At 39.2% G+C, this 25,840-nt stretch overlaps 1 protein-coding gene across 10 annotated transcripts in view; it reads left to right on the top strand.

The window, feature by feature from the left end:
- KALRN (kalirin RhoGEF kinase) overlaps positions 1-25,840 on the top strand; it is a 495,524-nt gene that overhangs the window by 214,943 nt on the left and 254,741 nt on the right. For all 10 annotated transcript variants that reach the window (XM_082764116.1, XM_082764119.1, XM_082764117.1 and 7 more), the window contains 3 exons: positions 6,262-6,384; positions 15,472-15,663; positions 22,427-22,558. In XM_082764116.1, coding sequence (XP_082620242.1) covers positions 6,262-6,384; positions 15,472-15,663; positions 22,427-22,558 — 447 coding nt within the window. The remainder of the gene's footprint in view (positions 1-6,261; positions 6,385-15,471; positions 15,664-22,426; positions 22,559-25,840) is intronic.

Here is a 25,840-nt window from a genome sequence, read left to right as displayed (position 1 = left end):
TTCTAATGGTTTCCCACCTATGGACCACGGTTTCTTAGTAGTTTATATTCATTAAAGCTGACTTATTATTCAAAGATTTTGACTTGCTGTAACACTTACCTTGAAAAACTTTATGGGGTCCCCAAACTGGAAAAAGTACAACAAACGCTGTTACAGTAGGGCATATTATTTGGTTTTCATCTGGCATGTAATTAGTCATCTGTCCTCTACTCAACTACAGGCTTTTTTTTTTTTTCTTTTTAGATTAACAATGTTTTTCCTCTTTGTTAGCAGCATATGGAGGCATAGTGTGAGAATATGTTTATGCCTGGTGTATTATATGTGAGATTGACTGTAGTTTATTAAAAAAATCCACCTTGTATGCTTTTTCTGAGTGCTCTTAAATGTTCTTTTCTTATTTGGAACATAATTTGAGCTGTGTTTGTGAGAACAAATCTAGTAACTGCTACTGTTATTTGTCGATATTTATGCTGGAGGTGACCAAGAAAAAAAAAGCCAGGTAATACAGTAGGTACAGATGTTGATTCAGTAGCTGTTGCTCTCCTTTTTGTGTACCTTCTTTTTTATGAGTCCAGAAGCACAGATTAATCTAGATGGCATCAGCTGGAGTATTTCCAGGGAGATAAAAAAATGACACTCCCCAGAGTCCTGTTAGGACCTTAACTTGGACAGTAAGATGACCATCAACCAGAACGTGTACAGAGAGAGGCTGTGTCTTATGAGGAAAAACTAAAAGACCTGGACTTGTTCACACTGGAAAAGGTTTCACACCTTGGAGGAGGATGTGTTTTAACTTGAAGGAAATCTTGGCGTAAGAGCAAATGTATATAAACTACCCACGAATTTGATTTAGACCTGGGAGACTCTGAAAGCTTCATACTGAATATCCCTGAGAATACCTGGATGTATTCTTGATGTGTATCCTATATTGTTCAAGATGGTGTGGTTATAGTAGTTATCATTCTGGTTTTACTTACCTGTGTGAATTTGATATTTATGGCTCAGAACTACAGACAATATGACTTGCTACAAACAGGGTCACAATTAAATCCGGTTGTATTACAGTGTTAGATAGATTTGGTTGTGGTTTTTTTTTGTTGTTGTTGTTGTTGTTGTTTTTAACATGTATGACCAACTTCATTAACAATTACATTTGGTTCCCTTGCTGCCAAAAGATTTGACCATGAGGACTGTAATCCTCCCACCATTACCGCTTGGTACAGGGCGTGCTGCTGGCCACGTGATGGAAGCATCATCCTGTGGTGCTCTGTCCCACCCTTCCAGAATCCAGCACCAATGCTCAGTGAGCTCTGACAAAAGCCAGAGCGCAGAGGTTGCTACTTGAAATATTACAAATCCCATTTTATCAGAGCTAGGGCAGGGCAGCATACAATCTGCAGACATGCTGTTCCACAACCGTGTGTTTCTTCTCTGTTCCCAAACAGCTGCTCTCACACTGTTCTCACTAGCCTGCCAGATGTTACAAATCCAAGGAAAGTGTGGGGTCCCCTACTCCCTCCATCGGACTTATTCATGACCAGCTGGAGACCTGCTGTTTGGTCTAACACTTAACCTGGATTTTTCTAGTAACTCATCAACTTTGATGACAAAACATGAGGTTAAGAACTCATTGTTGCCAGCACAAGTGATGCTGGAGATACAATCTGATACCCTAACTCTTAAGTGAAGTGGCCTGGAGACCGCACGTGTAATAATTACAGGTGCATGCATAATCATTAACGAGGGTTCAGGTAGATGTTTTAGCAAAGCTTTCTGAGGAGACCCAGGAGACTGGTTTTGGCTCCATTGACTTTCTTATAAGGGACTAATTCTCTTAATTAAATGTAGGGTGTATTTTCTTTTCCTTTTTTTTTTGTTTTTAGCATTTAACATTCTTCAATGTGTGTGTTTTATTTTCTTTATGTATTGTTAGAAACAGGGACTACAAAAGATAATAACACTGAAAGTTTATCTTCTGTTTTACATGTACTTAACCCCTCCTCCCAGCTACTCAGTAACTGGAAAACTCCAGCCATTGGTCTCCAGATTAGGCACAGCAGTGCAGCAAGGTGCCAGTCAGGGAGACAATGAGGACAGCTGGTTTGCATGTTTTAAGTGATAGTGTCTGATCTCAGCTATTCTGTGTTCCTGTTTAGTGTGAATTCATGACTGCAGGAATGATTAACAGACTTAAGAGAATTAGCTCACAGTCAGTCAGCACCACTCCAACTAAGAAGCAAGTCAAAGGAATAATTCAAGATCCATTAATTTTATAGTGATCACTAGGCTAGGTTTGTAAGGGCCCTTTTAATGAATGGGATGAGATCCATTGATACTGTGCTGTCTAGCAACATTATAATGACATGGAAATTCTCAGCTGAGACACCGTCTAGTCTAAGCTGATCTCACAGGGCACGTTTTCTGGATTCTGCTGTTTACTGCATTAAAAACTCATTTCTTTGACAGGGAAACTAACTTATCAAAGGATATTGAATGTTTTTCCAGGAGCCCAAGCTAGGCCCTTGATACTAGAGCATTCTTTGCAGGATGGAGTAAAACAGCAATTATTGGGTCATTGCCATGCTCACATCCTTAATGGTGTGATTTAATTAAGCAGAGAAAGCAACACACTCACTTCAGGAACACAGGAAGCATCAGTGTTTCTCATGTGGAAAACAAGTTTAACTAGAAAGCTTCCAGGAAAGACTGCTTGTAATGTGGGCAGGCAGGGTAGACAATGCAGACAGGCCTTTGTATTGAACCCACTGGCCACACATTACCATCTCTCACAGCATCATCACAAGTCACCCAACATCTGGTATATTCACAGAGTCTCAGCTTCCAGTCATATTATGAGAAAATAATTTTAAGTCCATTTATGGACTTTGTGGTTGAAGAGAAACACAACCCATTGGATGTCACAAGCAACCTAGACTTCATTTATTTATTTATTTAAATCCCATGATTGTTACACAAATCTTGTGGTCTGTAGGATGGTGATACTTATCATTCCTGTGCATCCTTGATTAGGAGGGTGAAAGTACAATTTTTCCCATGCTGCCAGTGATGTGTGATAAAGAAAACCTAATCCCTTCTTCATAGTATTTAGAAAATGACTACAGTTCAATAAGTGTGAAGCAGAAATGCTTAAAGTCTCTGAATGAACGAGCCCTGGAAACAAAAGCAATACAGACAAATCAAACCATTACTGTGCCCAGACTGTTCTGGTTTTGGGCATCAGACTAGTATTTCGACACAGCACTGGACTAAACCATGCAGAGGTACCAGTTCACCTGGAACTCGTTTGGGTACCTTGGCTTTAGTGATGCATTGTGTAAGGTAGATGTGCCTACAGTCTTGCAAAGCCCTGGCTGTTGAGTAAGTATATACAATCACTTCTGCCTTATTAGTCATTAAAACAGAAGTGCAATGAATGCTTTTACCGAACAAAGTATGTCATTAACCCTACTTTAGACCACAGTGAATCTGTATCTCCTTTTCTCTGGGCATCTTGCTTCATCTTCTTCCTGGTTCAAACCACGTGAAAACTCAGAGAAGAAAGACTTTTGAGTTTCAAGTCAGCGAAGATTGCAGCAGCTAACGGGAGAGACTCCAGACAGCACTGTGGAGGATAATTTGCTACAGACATATGCTAGCTGAAACCAAAGTTACCTTTTTTATGAAGAATATAATAGAAAGATTCAAAGTCTAATTTGAAGTTGAGTCTCTTCCAACATCTGCTGCTGTCCATGAATAGAAGTTGAAAAAGCAAACTGTTCTGAAAGGTGATAGAGACCTCATCATGTGTCACTCAAAATTCCTGAAGGTCATCCTTTCAACTGCTTTGTGTATTTCAGTTGATTAAACAAAAAGATGATTCAACTTTAAAACCTTTTTTTTTTTTCCTTGATAGTCTATTATTGTGTTTTAGAAGGCAGAAGCATGATTTAACTTAACCTACGTTCTTGTCCAATAATGTGTGTATAGATTAGATGAAGGAAATGCTCTCTATCCACAGAATAATAGATGAGTAGTTTAAATTACTCGTCTTACAAAGATCCTCATTTGGCCTTGCTGACCATAAACTATTAGATTTACTGTTTATTTTCAGTGGATTGCTGCCAGTTTTCTTCTTGAATGTCTTTAGATTGTTTAAAACACTAAAAAAATGTTCATGTTGAACGTTTATCTACTTATAAGTAGTCTGTGTTCGTTTCTAAGCAGAGATGTAAAATCTTGTTGGGACATGAACTTCACTGCTATGGAATCTTTCTGCCTTTGTGGCTTTTTTGTTTTTGAAGTCCACAAATGTGGCAAATGATTTTGTGCTTATTTTTCTTGTTAAATCTTAATAGAGTGGGAAAAAGGAATCCAATGAGAGAACCTACTATCTTCTACCTGAAAAGCCACCTAAAGCTTTCTTATTCTGTTTAATTGGCAGTAATATTTGAAAGCCCTGATCTCATCGTTGCATTAAATCTTATTTGTGCTGTCTGGGGGAAAAAAAAAAAAAATAGTCGTAGGCCTGAATTGGATCAGCTCCATTGGTACAAATCGGAAAGCAGCCAACTTGAGGATATTACTTTGAACTTGCATCATTGTAACTTGAATCAAATTTACCCTTGAAGACTATTCATCAGTATGAAATAGTGGAGACTCTGTAGTTGCAAGTGTATTCTTATAAATAAAAGATTAAGAAATCTGGTGTAAGTGACAGGTTTTGGGGACTGGGTCAGTGCCGTGTGTCTGGTGGCACTGGAGCACTTGTAGTGTTTATTTTCCTTCTAATGAAAGGGATACACAATATTTTTGCTGCAAATCCCCTGCACAAAGCAATTCATCCCTGTGCTGAATTGAGCACTCAGCACAAAATACTGGGTTTATCTCAGGAATTTGAAGTTACCCAAACAGGGCCTTTTCTTTGCTCCTGGGAGCACTATCTCTGCAGGGAACAGGTAATGGATGCTGAGAAACTCAAGCAACACACAGTGCTTTTCAGGTGTCAGCCTGAAAATTGTTATTCAGTGCTATGGAACAAAATGTCTGCTGGCTGGAGGACACATCAGTGGCGTAACAAAGATCTGGACTGATCCCTTGACTGTAAGGTGGCTGCTTAGAAGCTGCCTCACTTCCTCCTTTTCACCCTAAAATGCTTGCTTTAACACCTATGACTATATTGACCTGCCTGACCTCTGCTGCTTCTAAAATTGGCTTTTCTTTTCCTTATAATGAATTGGTGAGGTTTTTTATGTTGTTGTTGTTGCTATAGAGCTCTTATTAACAGAGAGGTCCTTGGCTCACTGGGATGAAGATGGAGACAGCATGAGGGAATGAGGATTGAAGGGGTTCTCTAAAGAAAATGTTTGCAGGAATAAAGAAATCCAGGACCGTAATGTCTGCACAGCTGCAGACAGGCATAAGGAATGGTTCCCACTTTGAAAGCATTTAGTCTCCAACACAACACAGAGCAAGCCAAATTGTAAACATACTATCTCTTATCTGTCCTGTGACAGTTATAACGAATGAACATGCTGCAGATTGGAGCATCACATTAATATGCTACGAAGTGAGGAATGAGTTCCATCAGCTTTATTCAACATATTTCTATCTGTGCCTGAAGAACTGTACATTTTACTTGGAAACACATTTGGAAGAGGGAGAAGTTGGAATGCATACTCTTTATAGATATTAATAAAATACTTTTTTCCTTCATCCCAAAAATAATAAGCGGAAGATAGACTAGGTTTTGGCATTGGAATTGGAAAGATCTAGGAAATAGGTGTAGGAAGTCAACTGGCTATTTGGATATAACATTTGGAAACTTTATGTATAGACTATAAGGAAAGGGGATGAGAAAATCCCATCAATAATTATGGAATTTTTGGTCCATTTCTGGTTTAAGGGTACTTTATGAACTGTTAGATCTTTGGTAAATGGAGCAACCCCTGATTTAGGTCCCTCTGCTGCCATCTTTCTATATATGAAGTTGTTATTGCATGTAGGAAAAGATTGTAGTATCAGTTTACTGACGAATATGCTTTATGAATTATGTTTCTTAGCCTATTACTCCACTCACATGTGGATAACTTAAATGCTGTTATTGCTTGAGCAGCTTATTTCAATACGGAACATTTATTTGTAAGGCAACATAGTTGGGTGTGGGGTGGTGGTCACATAAAATTCCACAGTTCAAGGACATTTATTTTGTGCTGTTTCAATCTTCTTCATTCCTCCCTAACACTTTCTTTTTCCTCCTTCTAGATGTTTGACTGGATCAGCCACAACAAAGAATTGTTCCTGCAGAGCCACACAGAGATTGGCGTGAGCTATCAACATGCCCTTGACCTACAGACACAGCACAATCATTTTGCCATGAATTCAATGGTGAGTTGGGAGCACACTGTGAAGAGCGGGTCTGGGAGTGTGAGCAAGGAAGGAAAAGGCACATGAGGCCACCTCCAGATCAGGGAGTGCTGAGGACCTACGAGAGGTGAAGCAGGGAAGGTCAGGCTGGGCTGTGGTAGCAGCCCTCTTTCTGGGAAGAAAATTGATGCTCTATCTGCCCAGATGCTGATATGATTATTTCCTTGACTTAAAATCAGCACAGTCCTGTGGAGTTTGTTTACATTTTGGAGAGTGAATATAATATTTTTTTACTTTTTTGACATTTCTTTGGGAGTTAATGAGAGCTCTATGTAGTCCTTTAATAATTTATGCTTCTTCCCCTATACCCTGCTAAGGTACTTTTCAAAACCTTGAAAAAGAGACACTAATCAAGCTGTCAGTTATGGCCATGGTGGGATTTTGGCTTTTTCAATAGTTAATTGGTTAGTCCTTTTTAATGCAACTCACCTCATGTTGAGTTTTTTTTTTCTTTTCGTCTTTTTTTTAATAAAAGAAAGGAAAAAAAAAAGGAAGTGTCATTATCCATTTTTAAGAGCTTTGCTTATTTTTTCTTATTCTTGTATGAGGTACTTGTTCTGGAAGCTGCCCTGTTTTCAGCACAGAAGTAAGGACTGACTGTATTGATCTTTTGGTTGTTGCAGTGGGTTAGAGAAACGGATGCATACCCCCTGCTGCAATCGCACAACGCAGATACGAGTCTCTCTGAAGGCTGTCAGTTACACAAAAGCTTGCCCAAGTCAGCCAATGCCTGCAGATGTACCTGTACACACTGTGCATGGTCAGACTACGTTTGCATTGGAGCTGAGACTTCAAAGGTGTTGGTTGATATTTCAGTCACTAGAGAGCCACACCACCCTGTGGTGCCAGAGGGCAAGGTGTTGTCTGAAATGTTAAAGACTGCCCACCACTTTCATAAGATTACGTTAACCCTGTTACTCGGGCCAAATTTCAGCTCAGGTAATTAAATTCCACCCACCATTTCCACCTGTTTACCTATTCCTCACTAAATCATCGTGTCTCACTAAGGCGATGCATAAAAGCAGAGGATGAGAAATGTTTATAATGGCTGTTATGTATTTATTGTGATTATAATTGAAATGAGCACTGAAAAATAGGCTCTAGGCAACTGATTGCTAAGCTTGCAATCACAAAGACAACTAACTAAATGCAGGGTAGAGCAGCCTCCGTGTAGTGCTGCTGTTCACAGAATCCTAACGAATAAATTTGTCCTGGAGGTTAATGCGTTAAAACTCATTTGGATTATGATAGATGTAAACCCAGTCATAATCCTTCACAAAGCATTGTGAGAAGAGTCAAGTTGAAAGACCTCCTTTTATCACTTTTGTGGTACTGCCTGGCATTATTTTTCTAAAAATATCCGGGAACTGAACTTGGAAAGGGATGACTGTTAATTGAAAATTAATGGGTGAAGGCAAGGGTGCTGCCTAATGAAAGAAAAAACTAATTTCCTCCATTATTCTTCCATCTGTCTCCAAGTGAACTTTTGGGATGAAGAATGCAAGGAAGTGAGGCATTTGTAAAGATCATGGGGTCCCTTCTGAGGGTGGCCATGGCTTCTGGCTGTGCCGTCTCACCACTGCCAAGCTCTCGTCTGATAGTGCTGCCCAGAAGAGAAACCTTTTGTGTTTTGGGGCAGATGATGTGCCTCCCATTTTGCTGTCTCTGGTGTAAACCACACATGTATAGTCATATGGAGGCCCATATGGTCAGCATGAGCGATACTGCGAAGAAGATTGTTGTCTTCATCTCTTACGCACACAAGATCTGTGTGGAAGGGCGTCCATACTGGGCACCTTTAGCTTTCAACCTCTAAATACATTGAGAAATGGCACTCTACTCTGCACTAATTAACTGGGCTGAAATGTATGAGCATGTGGCTCATACGCTTGCTGTAAGGCCCGTATTCCTGTTATGTGTCTGCACAGTGGCCTTTCTGGGGGGTTTCAATTCCTGGGTTGCACAGGCTGGCAATCGAGATGAGTTTTCCAGCCTGGTGACACTGTCTTGCGGAATTAAACAGGGCTGCTGTCTTGCGGAGGGCCAGTCATCCTATTTTTGGAATAGCTGGCATGAGGGTGAATGTATCAAGCTGAAAGGACATTTGAAAATTAGTGGAAAAGGGGTAATAACCTTAAGCTGCAGCCTCCTTGCACTAACCTGGCGCTGCAGTCAGCAGCGATGCTGGTTTTTAGATGGAGTAAATTCTTTGTTAGAAAAACAGGGAGTGACTCCTGCTGTCCCCAAAAGTTGACGTTGTGAAGATGAGGGTGTTAGCATGCGGGAGGCATCAGCTTGCTGCATGAGGGTGTTGGGCTGCATACTAGTCACTCTGACTGAGGCAAAGCATGCAGGAAGAGCAAAAGGAGATTAAAATTAAAGCAACCGTTTCCTGGCCATGGCCCAACTCCTGTGATAGATGATAGTTGCCTCTTGGCACACATGGGAGCTCTGTGTGAGCATGTGGGAAGACAATAGGTAGTAAGGAGGAAGCCTCTGCACTTCTTTAAGGCAAGAGCCAGTGGTAGCAACAGACTTGGGACAGATAGACTTACTTGAACAAAGCAAATACAGAGGAATGTGGGTGTTGATTGTGAGCTTAGTGGTAGGCTTGGGACACACAACTGCCTACACAGCAATCTGGTCTGTGTATTTTGTTAGGTTTTTCTGATGGTTGGTCTGACTGGAGGTTTTTACCATATGCAGGTTTTCCATAAGAAAATTGTAGTCAGGGATATCAGAAATAAAAAGTCATGCAATTGCTACCACATAACTGCTTTTACGCAGCTGTCTTGTTTTTATAATAGTATCTTAGCATACTTATTCAAGCTATTGTTTGATTTCTGCAGAAAGAAGACTGTCTGAAAATGGCTAGTGCATGTGTGCCTATTATTTGATAATATTCATGGTGCAGTAAGAGGTCTAGGTTGCTGTGCTAGGTACACTGTTCTTTGCCTTGCAGCATCTGTTGCCAAAGGCTCTGCTTCTGCAGATTTCATGTACATGAATTACTTTTGTACATTGGGAAGCCTCTGTTATTAAGTTCCCACTGATAAATATTTGTAGACTTAAGGATTAGCACTAACTAACATAACGCAGAAGGTGAGAGAAAAATATAGCTCTGGTGACTGATATTTAAGTACTCATTTGGAATTATAATTCAGTTTTTTTCAATCTCTCCTGTCATACCCTTGGCTGCTAAGAGAAGATCACAGGAGTACTTTACTGTTCCTTTACCAAAAATGAGAGCAAGAGGTCCTTCAGACCTGTTTGTCATCCCAAATATAGTAGATTTATCCACCTTGGTCTGAAAACTTAAGATTTTGATGAGTTTTAATTAACATACACATTCATATCTGATGAGCCTTCAAGCTTTCTTATGCTAATTACAAAACTGAAATATTTAGCTACCTCTTCATGCTCAAGATGTGGAGATTGGTTCAAGAATAATGACGTTACAAACCCAGGTAAATGGTGTGGCTTTTTTTTTAATGCAATTTTTTTTTGTTTCTGAGTCTCCAGGGTGAACTAGATCATACTATCCACTTTTTCTCTAGACATTTGCTATGTAACTTTATTTTTGATAGAAATTTGCTTTTTAATTTAACTAGATCATTTTTAAGCAACATGTTAGTCACAGCAGATAGTTAGATTGAGAACAGGTCAGCCATTATGAATCTGAGTAATGAAAAAAAAATTCAATCTTGAAGCGCTCTTATTGGGTGTGAGGCATTGGGTTGTGTTGTTTCTGTGTTTTTTTTTTTTTTTTTGCGTGTTTTGCTTTTTTTCTCAATACATCAAAATTGGTATTTAGAGAAGATGTAGATAAGGGTGGCTGTGTGTTTTACAGGGAGAAACCATACAGATTTCAGCAGCAGTTGGATCAGATCTGGGATCTTCTAAAGGTCTTTTGTTTTCCTTATATTATGCTCAGTGCACCATAGGCCTGGTGTAACTAACAATATTTACAACATTTTTTCACAGTTCCTCGAGAAGATGCACTCTCTGGATGTTTTTTAGGTCATTCCTTTTGTTGCATGCTCTTCCTAGGTGTTCTGTGAACAAAGCTCCTTCTTGAATCAACAGTGTTACTTTTTTAAAAATAATAATTCTTTTTAAATGAACAATATGGCATATGGAATGTGAAAAAGTCATATCTGAGGTAATAAACTGTAGCATAGTAGTTTTTTCAAATAAATGCTGTAGATATTTTTTCCTGTGATTCAAGACAGTGCTTGTTTTTATTTCAGTTTCAAAATAAATTGTTGGTCTTTATCACAGCTGTATAATATTTATACTGAAGCAATGCTACTTTTCACAAAGATTAATATTTAGCTCAACCATTGTGTGAGTAATCTCATTCCTCTAGTCACTTTGATAGAGGAAAGCCTTGGTGTTTCAATATGATGCAAAGCATATTGATCATCGCTCTGCACTTGGATATATGGTATGTGTATCACTTGTTCTGGACTGAAGGTACTTGTACTTCCTTTGCTGGAACCGTTCTGTGCCTGGATCTGTTAACCTCCTGGAAGAGTGAGTTATCACTTTCCATGGAGCATATGTAAATATGGCAGAGCTCACTGCTGCCCGTCCTGCTGTCAGGGAGGCAGTTGTCTGACACTAGATGGAGATGCATATTGTCCTAAGGAAGTCGCAATATATTTCATACATGTTACAATTTTCCTGTAAAGGCTAATAATGTATTTTGAAAATTCCCAGCGTTTGTCTTAAATGAACAGTATTTTTCTGTATGTAGGCTGAGCTAAAATGCCATCCAATATTATTCTGCAACATTCTAGATGTAATTGGCCTTGTTATAGAAACTTAAAGGTCTTAAAGATATCTCATGAGATTATTTTGTCACTGAAACATTCTGCTTTGGGTTTATGTGTTAGGTTCATTTTGCAGATGGTTTCTAAACTTACAGTAACACAGTGAAAGCTTTTCTTGCCTTTTTTTTTCTTTTTTTTTTCTTTTAAACAAAATCTTCAGCAATCAAATTTCACCTTCAGTTAATCTGCAAAACCCTTCTTTTGCAGCCCACATCCACTGCCACCACAATATCTCAGCTAGTTCTCTAGGAAATGAGATGAACACAGCCAAGTTTCTTGCAGATTTAGTGCTTCTCACTGCTCATTTTTCTTTCAAGAGTGTAAGGTATTCTCTATATATCTGTAATAGAAGAAAGTAATGTTCCAGCTAGAGTTGGAAGGTTTAATTAAGAGGGAAGGTCTCCCAGCATGATTATTAGATGATCAGTTCTGAATTAGTGTTGTATTTCCCTGTGGGAGATCATTCCCCAGCTGAACCACCACTACTGTCAGTGCTTACTGCTGATGGCTGTTATCCTAACAAGTGTTAGGGACTTTTGCAATGAACACATGCACTGGAAGGAATGTCTATGTTATAGACATTAGTTATAAAAATCAAGGCCTCACTTACGCTACAGGAATGGACTAAGAGATGGTGGAGACACACACACACACACACACACACACAAGGTATTCTGAATTTGAAAGGCATTGCAGGTGGCCTCCCTAAACTGTCAAAGAAACTTGCATATCATGATGCTGTTGCACATACAGAGAATTTTTGCTTTTGTTTTGTTTGTCCACCACGTGTCTTCTAGGAGTAAAAAATCCTCTTTCTTGCCCAGAATTTCAAAGTTGAAGTAACTAGATGAAAAATTCCCTCCTGTTGTATTTGCAGACTTTCAAAAAGCAGTCCCTACATGTAGAATAAAGTTTTATCAATGATATAGGGAACATGTTCATCAAAACTTGGCTGTACCCTAGTATCACTACAACAGAATGTCAACGGAAGTGTTTTTGTCATTACTTCTAGACATTAATATATGTTTTCTCATTGTTTGACCTATTGTATTCCTGTGTAGCCATAAATCAGTGATCCCTTGCAGTGTTCTTTGGGGACACCTCTCTGTTTTGAAGAAAAAGACAAGGGGGAGGAGGGAAGGAGAAGACTTCCGTTATATTTAAAGTGAAACTCTCTATGAACCTGGTAGTTTCCGGCCTAAAGGAAAAATAAAGTCACAGACATTAGTTGCTCAATTTAATTTACATCCTGTTAGGATAAAAAGATCAGTGTAGTAATAATACAGAAGCTCTCAATTCATTCAGTTTTTAGAGATGAACAAACCAGAGGGAAAGGAAGGTTTAGCTCTGTGAAATGTTGACAGTTGGCAGCACAGACTTTTGTTCCATTTTACTCGGAACATTACACATTGGCAGATAAAGATGAAAGCAGCCAGTTTACAACTTTATTCTACTTCACGATTGAAATGTCTTGAGTCTTTTTGCGGATTGTGGTCAATTAAATATTTCCTCCTAAAACTAAATTCTAGAGTGCTTTGAAGCTGTATTGAATTTTTCAACCTACAACAGGCATCCAAATCTCCCTCACAATCCTGATCCCATAACAGCAACGTCTGATAGGATGTGCTATTCTAAATTTCAGTTTTAAGTCTTCCCTGTTTCTTGGGTATCTCTGAGACCTTGGATGAGCATTGTGTCTCCAAGCCCCACTTCAGTGTCACTGCCTCACAGAGGTGTGACAGATAAAGCAGAAGGAAAGGATAACGGTGTTGTGGAGTAGAAGATACCTGCATTACACTACCACTAGGAGCTGTACAGAAGAGCACACCATGTGTGACAGTCTGCTCTTGAATCCATGAATCCATTTATCACTTAGGAAGCACCAGGAAGAACATAGGGTGAGCAGGTAACTACCAAACTGCTCCTTGCAGGAGGGCTCCTTGCTGGAGGAGCTGTGGAGTTAGTGGGTTGGCTACAGGACAGCTTGGTACTCCTCCATGAGAAAGTTTCATCTAGTAAAGTGAAATTCCCTCTATAAAATTCCTCTTCTCCATATAAACATGTAAAAAACAGACATAACAATATATAAATCTACCAAAAAAAAATAAATAAGACTAGGACTCTATCTGCTATATTTCAACTAATTGTACATTTTATCCTTCTACTAATTAGTAAGTCCATATACTGTAGCTACAGAGATCTAAGGCATTCAGCTGTTTTCCTCCTATGGAATCACGTCCACTGTATTGCAATGGCTGAGACAATTCTGTAGGGGAGAAACAACAACTTAAAAAAAAAAAAAAAAAAAAAAAGGAAACCTACTATTTTTGACATGAAATCAAAAGTTTTTCAGCAACATTTTTTTTTATTCTTGAAATACAGCAAAGGTTCATTTCTTCAGTTGGTGTACCTCATCCAGTTTTTAGCAACTGTTGCGATGCTATATTGCTTTCCATCAGAATTGCTGACCTGAAATGTTAAGGAGTCATCTTGGCTGAGGTTTAGTCATGAAGGCTTTCAGGGAGAAAAGCTTTAAATATTTATTATTCTAAATTACGTTTAGAGGTGTTTGAATTTTAGATCACCAGCCACAGTCAAATCATAACAATTTTTTAAAAATATGTTAAACTCCAGGAAAAAAAAAAAAAAATCAGTGTTCTTCTAACCATACGGGGGGAGGGGGGGGAGTTTTGTTTCTTTAAAATTAATCTGACAACTTCTATTTAAATGAAATTTTTAAGAGAGGCTATGAGGTAAGGGAAAAACTAAAACTGGAGGCTGGGTACTGCTTTGTCTATGTAATTCATGTCACAGCTTTCCCAGTCATGGTTTTACTAGGAGAGCAGACTGGTTGTGAGGACTGTGGTCACATCCCTCATTACTTTAGCACCTACAGGTGTGGTTAGTATACTTTGTAGTTATCCAACAGGCTTTGCAGACATACGTTGCCCTGCTTCACAACTTAGTTTGGAGCTGTGCCTACCTTAGCAGTGCTCTGCTGTGTTTCATATTTGGATTGGCAGATACCTTGCCACATGGTGCTCCTACTCACTATGATGAGATCCTGCTCCAGAAAACTTTTCAACCTCCAATTTATTATTTGTCCATGAGTACTACTGTAAAAATCATCAGGGCTCTGTCTGCCCTTGTGTGTAGGGGTCTTACAGATTCCACTCTGAAATTCGTAAAGCCCTTTTGAAGTGGCTCAGCAAGACGAAAAACAGTGAGTCAGTACTGGCAAAACATCTCAAATGCTGGGACGTACGTTCCTTCCTTCCAGTGAGAGCAGAAGAAGGAGAAGAGTTTGCATCAAGTGACTGTCCAGAAATCTGCAAGACAGATGTCATTTTTCTCTTGACAGTGCATCTGTATATGACATTGGCATGGTGGCCCTTTATTTTTAGGCTTATGTTCCAATGCTTGGGGTATCATAACGTAGTTACTGCTGTCCACTGTCCTGTTTGAGAAAAACCTGTTCTTCCACTGCTTTGAGGCTTGGTAAGAATCACCATGGGGAAGTCTTGTGAAAGAATAGAAAATATCCTTTTAGTAGGCTTTTTGAATCCTTCTAAATTCACAATGTAGTTAAATGATCTCTCTGCTGGAGAACAGCTTAAAATAACCTACAGAAAAAATAACGTTTTAACTGAAGAACACAATATAATGCTTATTTCTATGGAAATTTATTTCTCTATAGAATATCCTTATGAGCTCTTTTAAATTCTGTAACATTTTTACATTTGTTGACACTGCGTGTCAACAAAAAAGGATTGTCAGAGAGGTCTCAAAGGATAGAAAGCAAACATTTCATTTGTAAATACGTGGACTTAACACACAGAAAGATTAAGTAATTCAACAGAAATATCAAGAATAAGATAGAAGCAATGAGTAAACCCCAACAGGTGAGTAAATAGCTAATGTGCGACAAATGGTTTTACCTAAATAAATACAGAAAAAAATAAACTGAAGAAGAAGCAGGGCAAGATAACAGTGGTAGATAATGGCATAGATGTGCAAAAAGATTCCTGGGGGATGTATTTTTAGAGTGGAAGGTAGTATGCCTGCTATTCATGCATATTTAAATGGGTGGTTGATTGCTCTCTCTGAACTGCTCGGCTTTTCTCCAGCTGATGGTGTTTGGAATACGTAATGAAGGCAGGGGGTGGTCATGGTTCTTCTTGCTCATTATTTATGTGTGCTTTTTAATTTTCAGAACGCCTATGTCAACATCAATCGGATCATGTCTGTTGCATCCAGGCTTTCTGAGGCAGGCCATTATGCATCCCAGCAAATTAAACAAATTTCTACCCAGCTGGATCAAGAGTGGAAGAGTTTTGCTGCAGCCCTGGATGAGCGTAGCACCATTTTAGCCATGTCTGCTGTCTTTCACCAGAAAGCTGAACAGGTAAGCTGCTTTTGTGACTGGCAAAGTGGTCCACTGCCGCTTTGATAATTGTGATGCTGCAGTTATTACCCTATGGCTTTTGGATTATATACAGTGAGGTTAAAATTCTTGTTCCTAGTGGAGCAGTGTCTCAAACACAAACAGTGATGTCGACCCCTCCCCGCTTCTGAGTGGATAAGAAAATATGTTTAGGCCTTAGTGTTGAGATCTGGTGATAACAGAAGTACTCTGGTGCAGTAATGTGCTGCCTTGTTTCACTTGCCTAGTATTTCATCGGTGCTGTGGATAAAGTCGGGATTACTATGGTCAATAAAAAAAGTATGTATCTACATTCATATGTATACATGGGATGTGCACAGAAATATTCATAGGTATAGCATAGACCTACACCAGCAGACAATTTCCAGAAGCCAAGGCATATTACTGTTAATGAAGCTTACAAAATTCAGTCCACCTCCACTCCTGCAGCATTCTCCATTGCCCCAAGCTTTGTTAAGCCTCATTAAAAGACAGCTAGTAGCATCCCAAAGAACTTTCTGTCCCTGAACTCTGGTTTGCATCTTTAACAACTACCAGAATTGTTCCATAATTTCACGGCTAAAAGCAGACTTAAAATGTGTCAGTGAAGAAACCTGCTTTTTTACACCTAAACCAGCTTCACTTAATATTGATGGTTCAACTTTGGTTATATGTTGATTACATTTATTTTCCATTGACAAATGGTGCTTTGAGGCTCTCTTGAGTGCTGTTGTGCACTTGTTTTTTCCAAGTAGTTTATTTAAAGCTACTAAGTGGCTGTGGTTGATATTTCTATAATAACCCATATTTCAAGTGGCTAAAGAAGAAATTATTACTGATATGCCAGAAACTGCGCCTTGTAAATCTGAATGTATGCATGGAAATGTTTAGCTGAAAAAGTAAAGATTTTCTTTGTTTGTTTCTGAGCATAGAATTATCATGGATTTTTCTTTATTTTCTGTTTCTTACTGACAGCAGACCATAGCACAGAGCAATTACTCACCCTACTGGGCACTTACTCATGTAAGCATGCTCATTGGCTTTGAGACTGATACGCTAACAAGATGACCAGTACAAGTACGTTCATCTCAGTACAATGGACACTGTAAAGCATAGTTGTAGAATTCATACTGATAATTGTCTGTCATACAGAAGAATCAAAAAAGAATTTATCCAGTCTACAGTCTTAATGAGAATAATACAAGGTTTATTAATGAATTAGTTCTTTTTTGTTTGCTTTGGTTTGATGTGTGTTTGTTTTGGGGTTTGTTTTGCTTGTTCACAAGCAATCCCCTATTTTTCTGAAGTGTCAGTCTTGTTTGCAATTTATGAGGAGTTGCCAAGGTATTTTATAGCACAAAAGGCAATAAAACAGAAAGCTATACTAAGCTGTCTGTCAGCTAAAGGTGAATTTTTTTTGTCACTCTACCCTTTGAACACTGTCAAAGTGGATATTTTGCTTCAGCCTGAACTTGAAAAAAAGTTTCACTAATGTCACTTTCAGCTTTGGCTCTTTTTTATTTTACAATTGAATGGATGGGTCTGAAAAACTCAGTCCTCCCTTGGCACCTCTATAAAAGAAACTGAATTTTGTTCTGCCTGACAGAATACAGTATCTCATTATTAGGCAGACAGGAGAGTTTGCTAATTCTGAACAGCAGTTGCTCCTCACTTGTAATAAGCAACAATTCAGTGGGAGGTAAGCGCTGATCTCAAGCCTGTAGGCTCAGACTGCTGGAAGAAGGGGAGTGTGGGAGTTAGCGTGTCCATTAGCCAGGGCTGAAGTGTTGGTCCTGCTTCAGTAACTCTGATAGAATAAAGCAGTGACTTGTAGGCTAATAATTTAGTCATTTGACCTCTGTATAGTATAAAAAGTGAGGTGTTTGGCATCTGTTCTCTAACTCAGACCAAATCTGTGGTCTATCAAGCCTTCATTCCAAATGTGGTCCTTTATTATGTGGCAGCACCCAGGGTTGTGGTGGTGTTCTGTGTTTGTGTTGTTTTGTTTTTTTTTTTTTTTTTGTTACTGTTTTACTTTTTAAACTCAGATCAGAGCTTCCTCATTTTACAATAAATAAGGCTTATATCTCTGAAACAAATATGTAGATAAACCCACTACTTCCTCTGCCCTAGATCAAATCTTGTTTTTGCTCCCTCTGTTGTGTTGGTAATGGTAGTACTGATGCAGATCCAAACAGTTTTTCCCACAGTATGCCCCTGCCTCCCCATACCAGTCTGATATGCAGATTGCCTTTCCCTCTCCAGTGCAATAAGCCACTACCATCTCTTTATTCCATCCTTCCTACTGATTGTAAATCTTAGTAAGATCATAATCTTCCAGCCGTTGGCACACCACAGCCTGCAAGGAAGTCGTTGGCTTGGGACAGAGATTTATGAAAAGCTCTATATCTTATAACATGCAAGCTGAGCAGGAAACAACTTGTTTTTCAAGGTCTCTTCCTAAAGACCCCACACAGCACACTGTACAGAATACAGTTTGTCTGGTTTGAAAGGATGAAAGGCTGAGTCAACCCTGCTGGGAATTGAACCTCACATCTGTCTTCACGTGCTTCAGAATCGCGTTGCTAGCCTGGCTCCCACAGCAGATACATGTGGCACACTGAATTGAACTTGGCTGAATGAGTTCCTGGATCAAAGCTGGGTTTTTGCTTTGTCTCTTTCTTTTCCTTCTTTCCTTTTCTTTGGCATTTTCTTGATGATGGTTTGGTATGTATAAATTATGTTTAAAAAAATAAGGAAGACACGCATGTGCCCAAAAATGCATACAAAGAAAAGGGGAAAAAAAAAAAAAAGGAAGGAAAGAAAAGACAAATGTTGCCAACTCAGCCTCCAGCCAAGCTTTCTTCAGCACGTGTGTTTGATCAAAACTAGTAAACTAAACTGCAAATACCTGCTGTGTCCAGGTGAAGGCACAACTCAGGATACTCAATGGAGGTGTTTCCCAAATGTCCCTTAATTCTGCCTGCTACAAATCTTTCTTTTTTTTTCTTTTTCTCTTCTCATGTTATCATGGAAAGATCTTCTAGAGCAAAAGAGAATCCACTTCTATATCTTTGGGTATATCTGAGGCTATTCAAGGTTGCAAGAAAAAGTGTCTTATCTCACTGTGATTTTGAGAGAGCTGTGCTGAGTTACGCCAGAGGAGATTCTGACCCACTGAGTGCCAGATGGCAGAAGCAGACGTACTACGTGTCCTCCCCTTTCTTGGTTGCAATCTCTGAAAGTGTGCTGAAGTATTAATAGGATGCTCACATCTCAGATTTTGTCAGAATGAACAAATTAGCGTCTTCAATCATCTGAGAGATCCAAATCAATTAATTCTGGGCTAGCGTCTACCCTCAGAAGGACACAAGCAGACTTACTGGTTAAAGTAGTTAGTGTTGGGTGTGTACACTAGACATTCATGCTGATTCTCTGAAAACTGACCCTTGACTATTCATTTCATGTTGCCTTACTCCCCAGACAGGAATATTACTGTTCTCATCTCTATCTGGATCCCTCTCAGTATGTCCTGGGGTTCTCTGTTTGAGGAAAGGAAATGCAAAAGAGAAGAAAACAAAAAAGGGAGGAAGAATTTGAGGAAAGGGAGGAAAGGGAAAGTCAATTGATATCTGTGAGATGCAGGGATAAAAACAAGATAACTTCTGCATTAGGTAGGGAAAGGAAATTCCAAAAACAACATCAGGAAGCATACGGTTAACCTCATCAAAAAAATATATATATCTATATAAAATATAAAATCAGGGCATCAATAGATATTTTAGGCCACTGAAAAAACAATTTCATTGCTGCCTTTTCATCTTTCCCCACAGACTTTCTGGATCCATCTCAGGATGCTCAGGATGACAAAGGCAGACTAGAGTCTGTTTTTAATTTTTCTGCGCCTGGGAGAACTACCCTGGTTATGCCACAGTTCCCAGGTGGAGGCCTAGTAAACAGCAAGCAAAGACTGTGCAAAAAAAGTTGAAGGAATATGGACTACAAAATGACAGAGCTGTGTTTTGGAGCAGCCATGTGATCCAGAATAGGAGTTAGAAAGGAGAACTTGAAAGAAGTTGCCTAAGAATCCATTAGTACCTGACCTAATACAGAATTTGTGACTTCGGTGAATAGGTTGTGAGTTAGGAGTAATTGTGGGTCATTACTTTAAAGTTACTTTTGGATTACATCAGAGGCACAAAGATACCTTAGGGAAACTTTTAATTTTAGGAGAGATTTTTCTTAATCTTTCCTCAAGTCTTGAAAAACATGTAGAATTATTGGAGTCTGTCATTTCAAATCATATTTAGGCAGCTTTTATGTTCCAGTAGGAGCTATTCCTGTCTAAGGGCTAACTAGAAACTTAAGCAATTAATTTAAATGGTACTGAGTATCCACTAGACAGTAACAGCTCCTGTTCTGATCTCACAGTTAGAAATTTACAATTTTAAATTTATTTAACTCAAATGGCGACTTTGTTATATGAATGTGCTTCTAGTGTGAAGGGTTACATAAAATAAAGTTGATCAGGCCCGCTACAATAAGTGAGAAGTAATAAAAATTAACATAGCTGCTTTTTTCAAGATACACAAATTCCAATGTTGTGATGTAATACTTTGCAAAAATCCTTAAAAAACAACTTGCTCTCTGTGTGGATCTCCATGTAGACCACCACTTCAGGGTATCAGAGTAAAACACTGACAAGCTGTATTTCTTAAAACTTCTCAAAAGAGAGGATATCAACTGTTTCTGGTGGTGGTGGTAGTAGTGAAATTGCTGATGTAATTGCTGATATGATGTTCTCTATATACAATTGATATATAGAGGAAAGATAGATGTGAGACAACCAGGTGTGAATGTACTTACATTCATCTTCTTGAGGTGTCTTCCACCTACACTGCAAATCATGTTCTGGAGACATGGCCATATATGAGAAACAGGTCTATAAGTGCTTGTACAAAAATTGGTAGAATTTGGCCGTTTAGATAAGAGTCATAACTGTGTGATTTCAGCAGCAGGAACACTGGTCTCTAAGGTGTAAAGATCTTTTGTTCCCTCTGTTCACCGAGAGGTTTATGTAACAGCTCTAGAAAGTATTGGTCTCAGCTCCGTACTCTTAAAATTGCATAGGACATTATGTGAATCCCACTAGCTTAGCAAAAAAAGATGATGACCTCAGCTTCATGCAGGAGTGTTTGGGAATTTCATCTTAAGAGATTCAACAAATCAGTGGTCGAATCAACACAAGAGAATCTGCCATCCTTGAGTCCAGTCTTCTAGAAAGCACAGTTTTCACTGGTAGATTTTTACTTTGTAGATATGAATGTTTAGGAGTTTATCTTTGTTATTGAATCTTTGTACACTGAAAAGTATTTACAGTGCAAACACTTTATAGCCCTGATTACACAGCAGCGTGGTGAATAGCTTTACACTGCTAATAAAAAAGGATGCTGATGCCAGAACCAGAGTTGAATTGAAATTCTTTACTTTGAATCTCACAGCCTTTCATGCTGTGAGTTAGTGCTTTACTAACAAGCCACAGGTGAACGCTTCAGGAGTGGATAAAACTGTGGTCCTGGGGGTGGTTTTGCAGCATTATACATTCACCCTACAGGGTACTGCATCTGTTGTATAATTAGCTGTTCTTTTTTATTTTTATAAATAGCCCTGAAATATGGCAGGCTGGCTTAACAGCAAGATGGAGAAAGAGAAAATATTAATGAGTAGTAATGAGGTGGCATTAGGCAGTCTGTACGGACAAAATATGAGCACGTTAGATGCTGTGTTGTTGAAGTAGGCTCTGTTTAAAAAAAAAGGAGGATGGGAACCTTACAGACTAAATTCCACTTTTCTTTTACAGAACAGGCAGCCCCCAGGAGAGCCTCCCCAATATGTTCTGCCAAAGTGCATCAGCACTGCTCAGGAGGCCTTTAAGAGTGGAAAAAAAAATTTCCATCCCTCTGCTCCCCAAGCCTGTTCCATTTCTGGCTCTCTGTTAAGGCTTCCAACCAAGGTGCTAACCCATATCTATTGCAAATGCAATGACTTTTTTCTCCCTTTTTGTGGATGTCTGCCCACCAGGAACTGGACTGAAACCAGCAGCTCATTTTGCATTGGCTGCCTGACAGCCATCAGATGGTAATGGTATCTGATCACTGCTGACCTGGGCCAGAATCAAACGTGTGACCCAGGGGTTAAAGCCTTGGTATTCTGTTAGCAATCCCACTGAGCTGGTGCTGAGGTGGGAGCTACTTGAATACAAACTGTCTGTCTATCATTAAAATGCATGTCAACATTGATTTTTAGTGGGAGTTTGTATTGCCCAAATTAGCAGTGTTAAGTACAGGTAAGTGACCAAGGGAAGTTGGCAGCTGAGATGATGACAAATACAGCTGGATGTGCAACTGTGTCCTCCTGTGCCTCACGCTGATGGTTTTTTTCAAAATGTTTCAGCCTCCCTGCAAAGTCTCTTAGAATGGATGTTTTCTAGACCTGGTTAAAGAAGCATTAGTTTTTAATCAAGAAAACGCAAAAAGCATTACATTTGGATATAGGTGTTTTTTCAGGCACTTGAAGGGGTGATGGGAATGTGCTGTTTCAGGGTGCCCATATGAACCCCTTATAACTGTTATGTTCTCCATGGTCCAATCTACAGTCATCTGTGGCACTCTGCAAAGTTTTCTAAAGCTGACAGTGATGAGATGTTCTGTGTCGCTGTTGCTCATTGTTTCTGGAATTGTTTCAGTTCCTTTCAGGTGTGGATGCCTGGTGTAAAATGTGCAGTGAAGGAGGGCTCCCCTCTGAGATGCAAGATCTGGAACTGGCCATCCATCACCATCAGACCCTGTATGAACAAGTAACACAGGCATACACAGAGGTATGTGTTTCCCAGAGGATTATGTGAGTATCTAAGTGATAAGATACTTAACTATGTTTGGGAGGTTGGCTTTTCCAAGTAAGATAGGTTTGTATTCCATTGTTGCAACTTTTTCAAAGAAGGAGTCAAATCTACCTTCTCCCAGGCTGTAGGATTCTGGGGAGTCACAGTAATCTTGTTGCAAGGGTGCACCAGGACAATCTAGGGGACAAACCCAAACACAAATGGAATCTGGAACTAGTGTTGCCACCCCAAAGAAGAACAGTTTCACTGCCTTTGCTGAAATGGAAACCCATTTTAGATGGCAGTAGCTTTACTCCTGTTGATTTCCTGTTGTGAATGAGTCATGACACAGGTACGTGAATGGGAACTGAGGATGACAAAGCTTCTTGTTTCAACATACAAAGTCACACTGTTCAGCTCTTGCTCTGTTCATCATATTCTTGGAAGAATATGTAGAATAAAATGCAGGAGAAAATTATTTGCTATTTGAGGGTTGGTGGTACACATATACGGTGAAGTTGTTCAGATACCATGAACGTAAGTGATGTTAAATAGTAATCTCCTATTTTCTGAATAACTGGAAGAATTTGAGCGTTAATTATTAGAGCAATTCTGGATTGTAATCACAAAGATCAGTTCCTAATTCAGTACTCAGACAGGCTTCTCAGGAGCAGCGGCTTGTTTAAGTAAACACAGAACAGCCCAGTTGACGTCCAGTTACAACCATGAGTTTTATACATGTGTCTAGTCAGAAACTAAGGTTTTCTGTTGGCACTTAAAAATACTTCTAAAAAGTAAGTCAAATTGGGGTTAAATAAAAATAATGTTTAAAACTGGCATTTTGTTTAGAAGCCCCAGTCTTATTTTTTGTGAAAAGAAAATTGATTTAAAAAACAAAAGCAATTTTTAAAATGCATATTGCTTTTACTGATGCTTCCTCGGAAAGCTACAAATTGTCACAGACACAGCTGTTTAATACATTTCCGTATTATTTCACTAATAAGCACATTTTTAAACAGTCTGTAGAACTGCCAGAGAGGTTACAGTCTGTTATTTCTGAAATGTTCATTCCTTTGACTACAGCTACATGGTGAGCTGAAAAGCCTAGATTAGACCTAAGGGTCTTGCCTCCTATCCACATGCCCATATCTCCAATGCAGACAGTGCCTCTTGCCTGTAGAATTTAATGTCTTCCCTCAGAGCTCTCTATGATGGGATGAAAATGGTAGCTTTCTCTTTCTTTTATTTTCCTGCAGAGTCACTGAAAATCTGTTTTTACCTCTGTAATTGTAAGATATTTGAAATGGAATGCACGTTCCATGGAATAAACATCTAAATCTGGATATAGGGGCCTCTTCTGTTCTATTACATAGAAAAATGAAGCGTTTCACATACTCTGCAGGAACCCAAGAAGAAATGCCCAAGGAATTTTAGGAAAAAAAAAAAATTCCACCTTACCGTGGTTATAGCCATAATTGTTTGCCTTTTTTCTTTATTGACCATGAGTGAAGCTCAAAAATAGTGAAAGCAGGGACCATGGGTCTGATATGCAATCCTCTTCTACCCCACTGGTAACACCAAAAAGGTTCTCTTTAGTCAGGCTTGAGCTATGTTGATGGTAACTTTTGTTCAGTGTGACTTGATTAACTGAATTTTACCGTCTGTTCCCAGAGGCATGATACATTTGCTCTAAAGACCCATTTTTTTCCTAGTGCAAATTGTAGCTGTTTCACAGGTGGCACCATTACTCTAGTCACTGGCAAAGTTTTGGAGGTATTGCTGACCCAATATATATATGATGTTTACAGATCATAGCTTATTCACTACTTATGCATACAACTTCCATGGAGATTATTGCATTAGCGCAATAAAATCTAGCTTTTTTGGTTAACTCAAGGACACACAATGTCTTACAGAAACGTTTACATACAGCCCACCCTATCACTTTTCCCATCATGAAGTCAAAATGCAGGAATATCACCAAATGACAGGAGTATGTACATATCACATGATGAGTTAAACCTTTCCAGAAACTCCAGGCAATTTTGTACTTTTCAAAATAAGTGAGAAATGGTCAAATTTGCTTTGACAAACACAGCACTGGCACTTAGACATCCTAGGGGCTGCAAGTTATGCTGGGTGTAGATCCATTAATCTTGAAGACTTTTGCAGCACTTTTTAAAAATGTATCGTAAGTGATGCTTGTGACCTTGCACAGTCCCTGAAAAACTCAGAAGAATCAAATGAAAAGAGATTGTTTTATTTTTTGCAATTCTAAGAACATGGAAATGACTGGAAGAGCACAGCATGTAGCTCCTCCATTTGTGAAGCTGTTCCCTTCCTTTCTGTAAATTGCGCATTGCTGAGCTCTGAAAGCACAAATCTTCTGTGCCCCTTGATTGAGAATGCAGTAATATTCACAACAAAAATACTTCCAGGAAGGAAACTTTTTAAACCAAAGAAGTGCAGAGCTGCAGGAGACATGAAGTCCTGGAATATATAAGTATTTTTGCAAATATAGAGCACCACTGGTTATCTGTTTGTCACTGTGCTGCTTGCCATGTATTTATTGTACATTTCATCCAGCATGACAGGACAAGCCTGTAAGTTGGAGAGCAGGAGAACATTTCTAATAGCCTCTAATTTGTGTTAATGATTATTAGCAGGACAACTCAAGCACCTGGTGCCTGGTATTTATCTCTAGCTGTGCAGAGAATGACTGGAAGGCTATGCCCATCAGGGAAGAACCATAACTTGTAATCTCTGAGGTTTTTTAGGTAGACAACAGGAACAAATAACTCATGGAATAGATAAAAGCCTAAATCCTGTAGAAGAAGCAAGGAGTCAGAGAGAATGCAGAAGTGCACTTGTCTCTCTTCCTCCTCCTCCTCACAGTGTGAGTCTAGGAGATTGTCTCAGCTCCTGTCTCAGCTTTGGATGAAGCAGGTGCATATACAAAAATTGCTGTAACACCAGCCAGGGACAGATGTGGACCAACTGTAAAACCAAAAGCCAGTACCAGGACAGTAGTGAACTCACATGGTGAATTTAGCCAGTGAAAAGTGAGTTCCAGGTCTAAGAAGCTGCTCCCAATCGTGTGCATGGCCGTGGTTTCCTGTTCACGGTGATTAGATTGTTGCTGATTATCTTCTCCCAGATACAATAGCATGTCGTATGCCTTTTCTTCCCTGTACGAATGCTTCTTCTTCCTGCCTAGCAGCTATTGCCACCTCTATAAAGTTGCTAAGGTAACACCTGTGCCTCGGTGTGCCCTGCTAA

The sequence above is a fragment of the Aythya marila genome (genome assembly GCF_965140915.1).
Source record: "Aythya marila genome assembly, chromosome: 6".
In the NCBI taxonomy this organism is placed as follows: Eukaryota; Metazoa; Chordata; class Aves; order Anseriformes; family Anatidae; genus Aythya; species Aythya marila.
The sequence above is the reverse complement of the archived record's forward strand: the minus strand, read 5'-3'. Positions and strand labels throughout refer to the sequence as shown.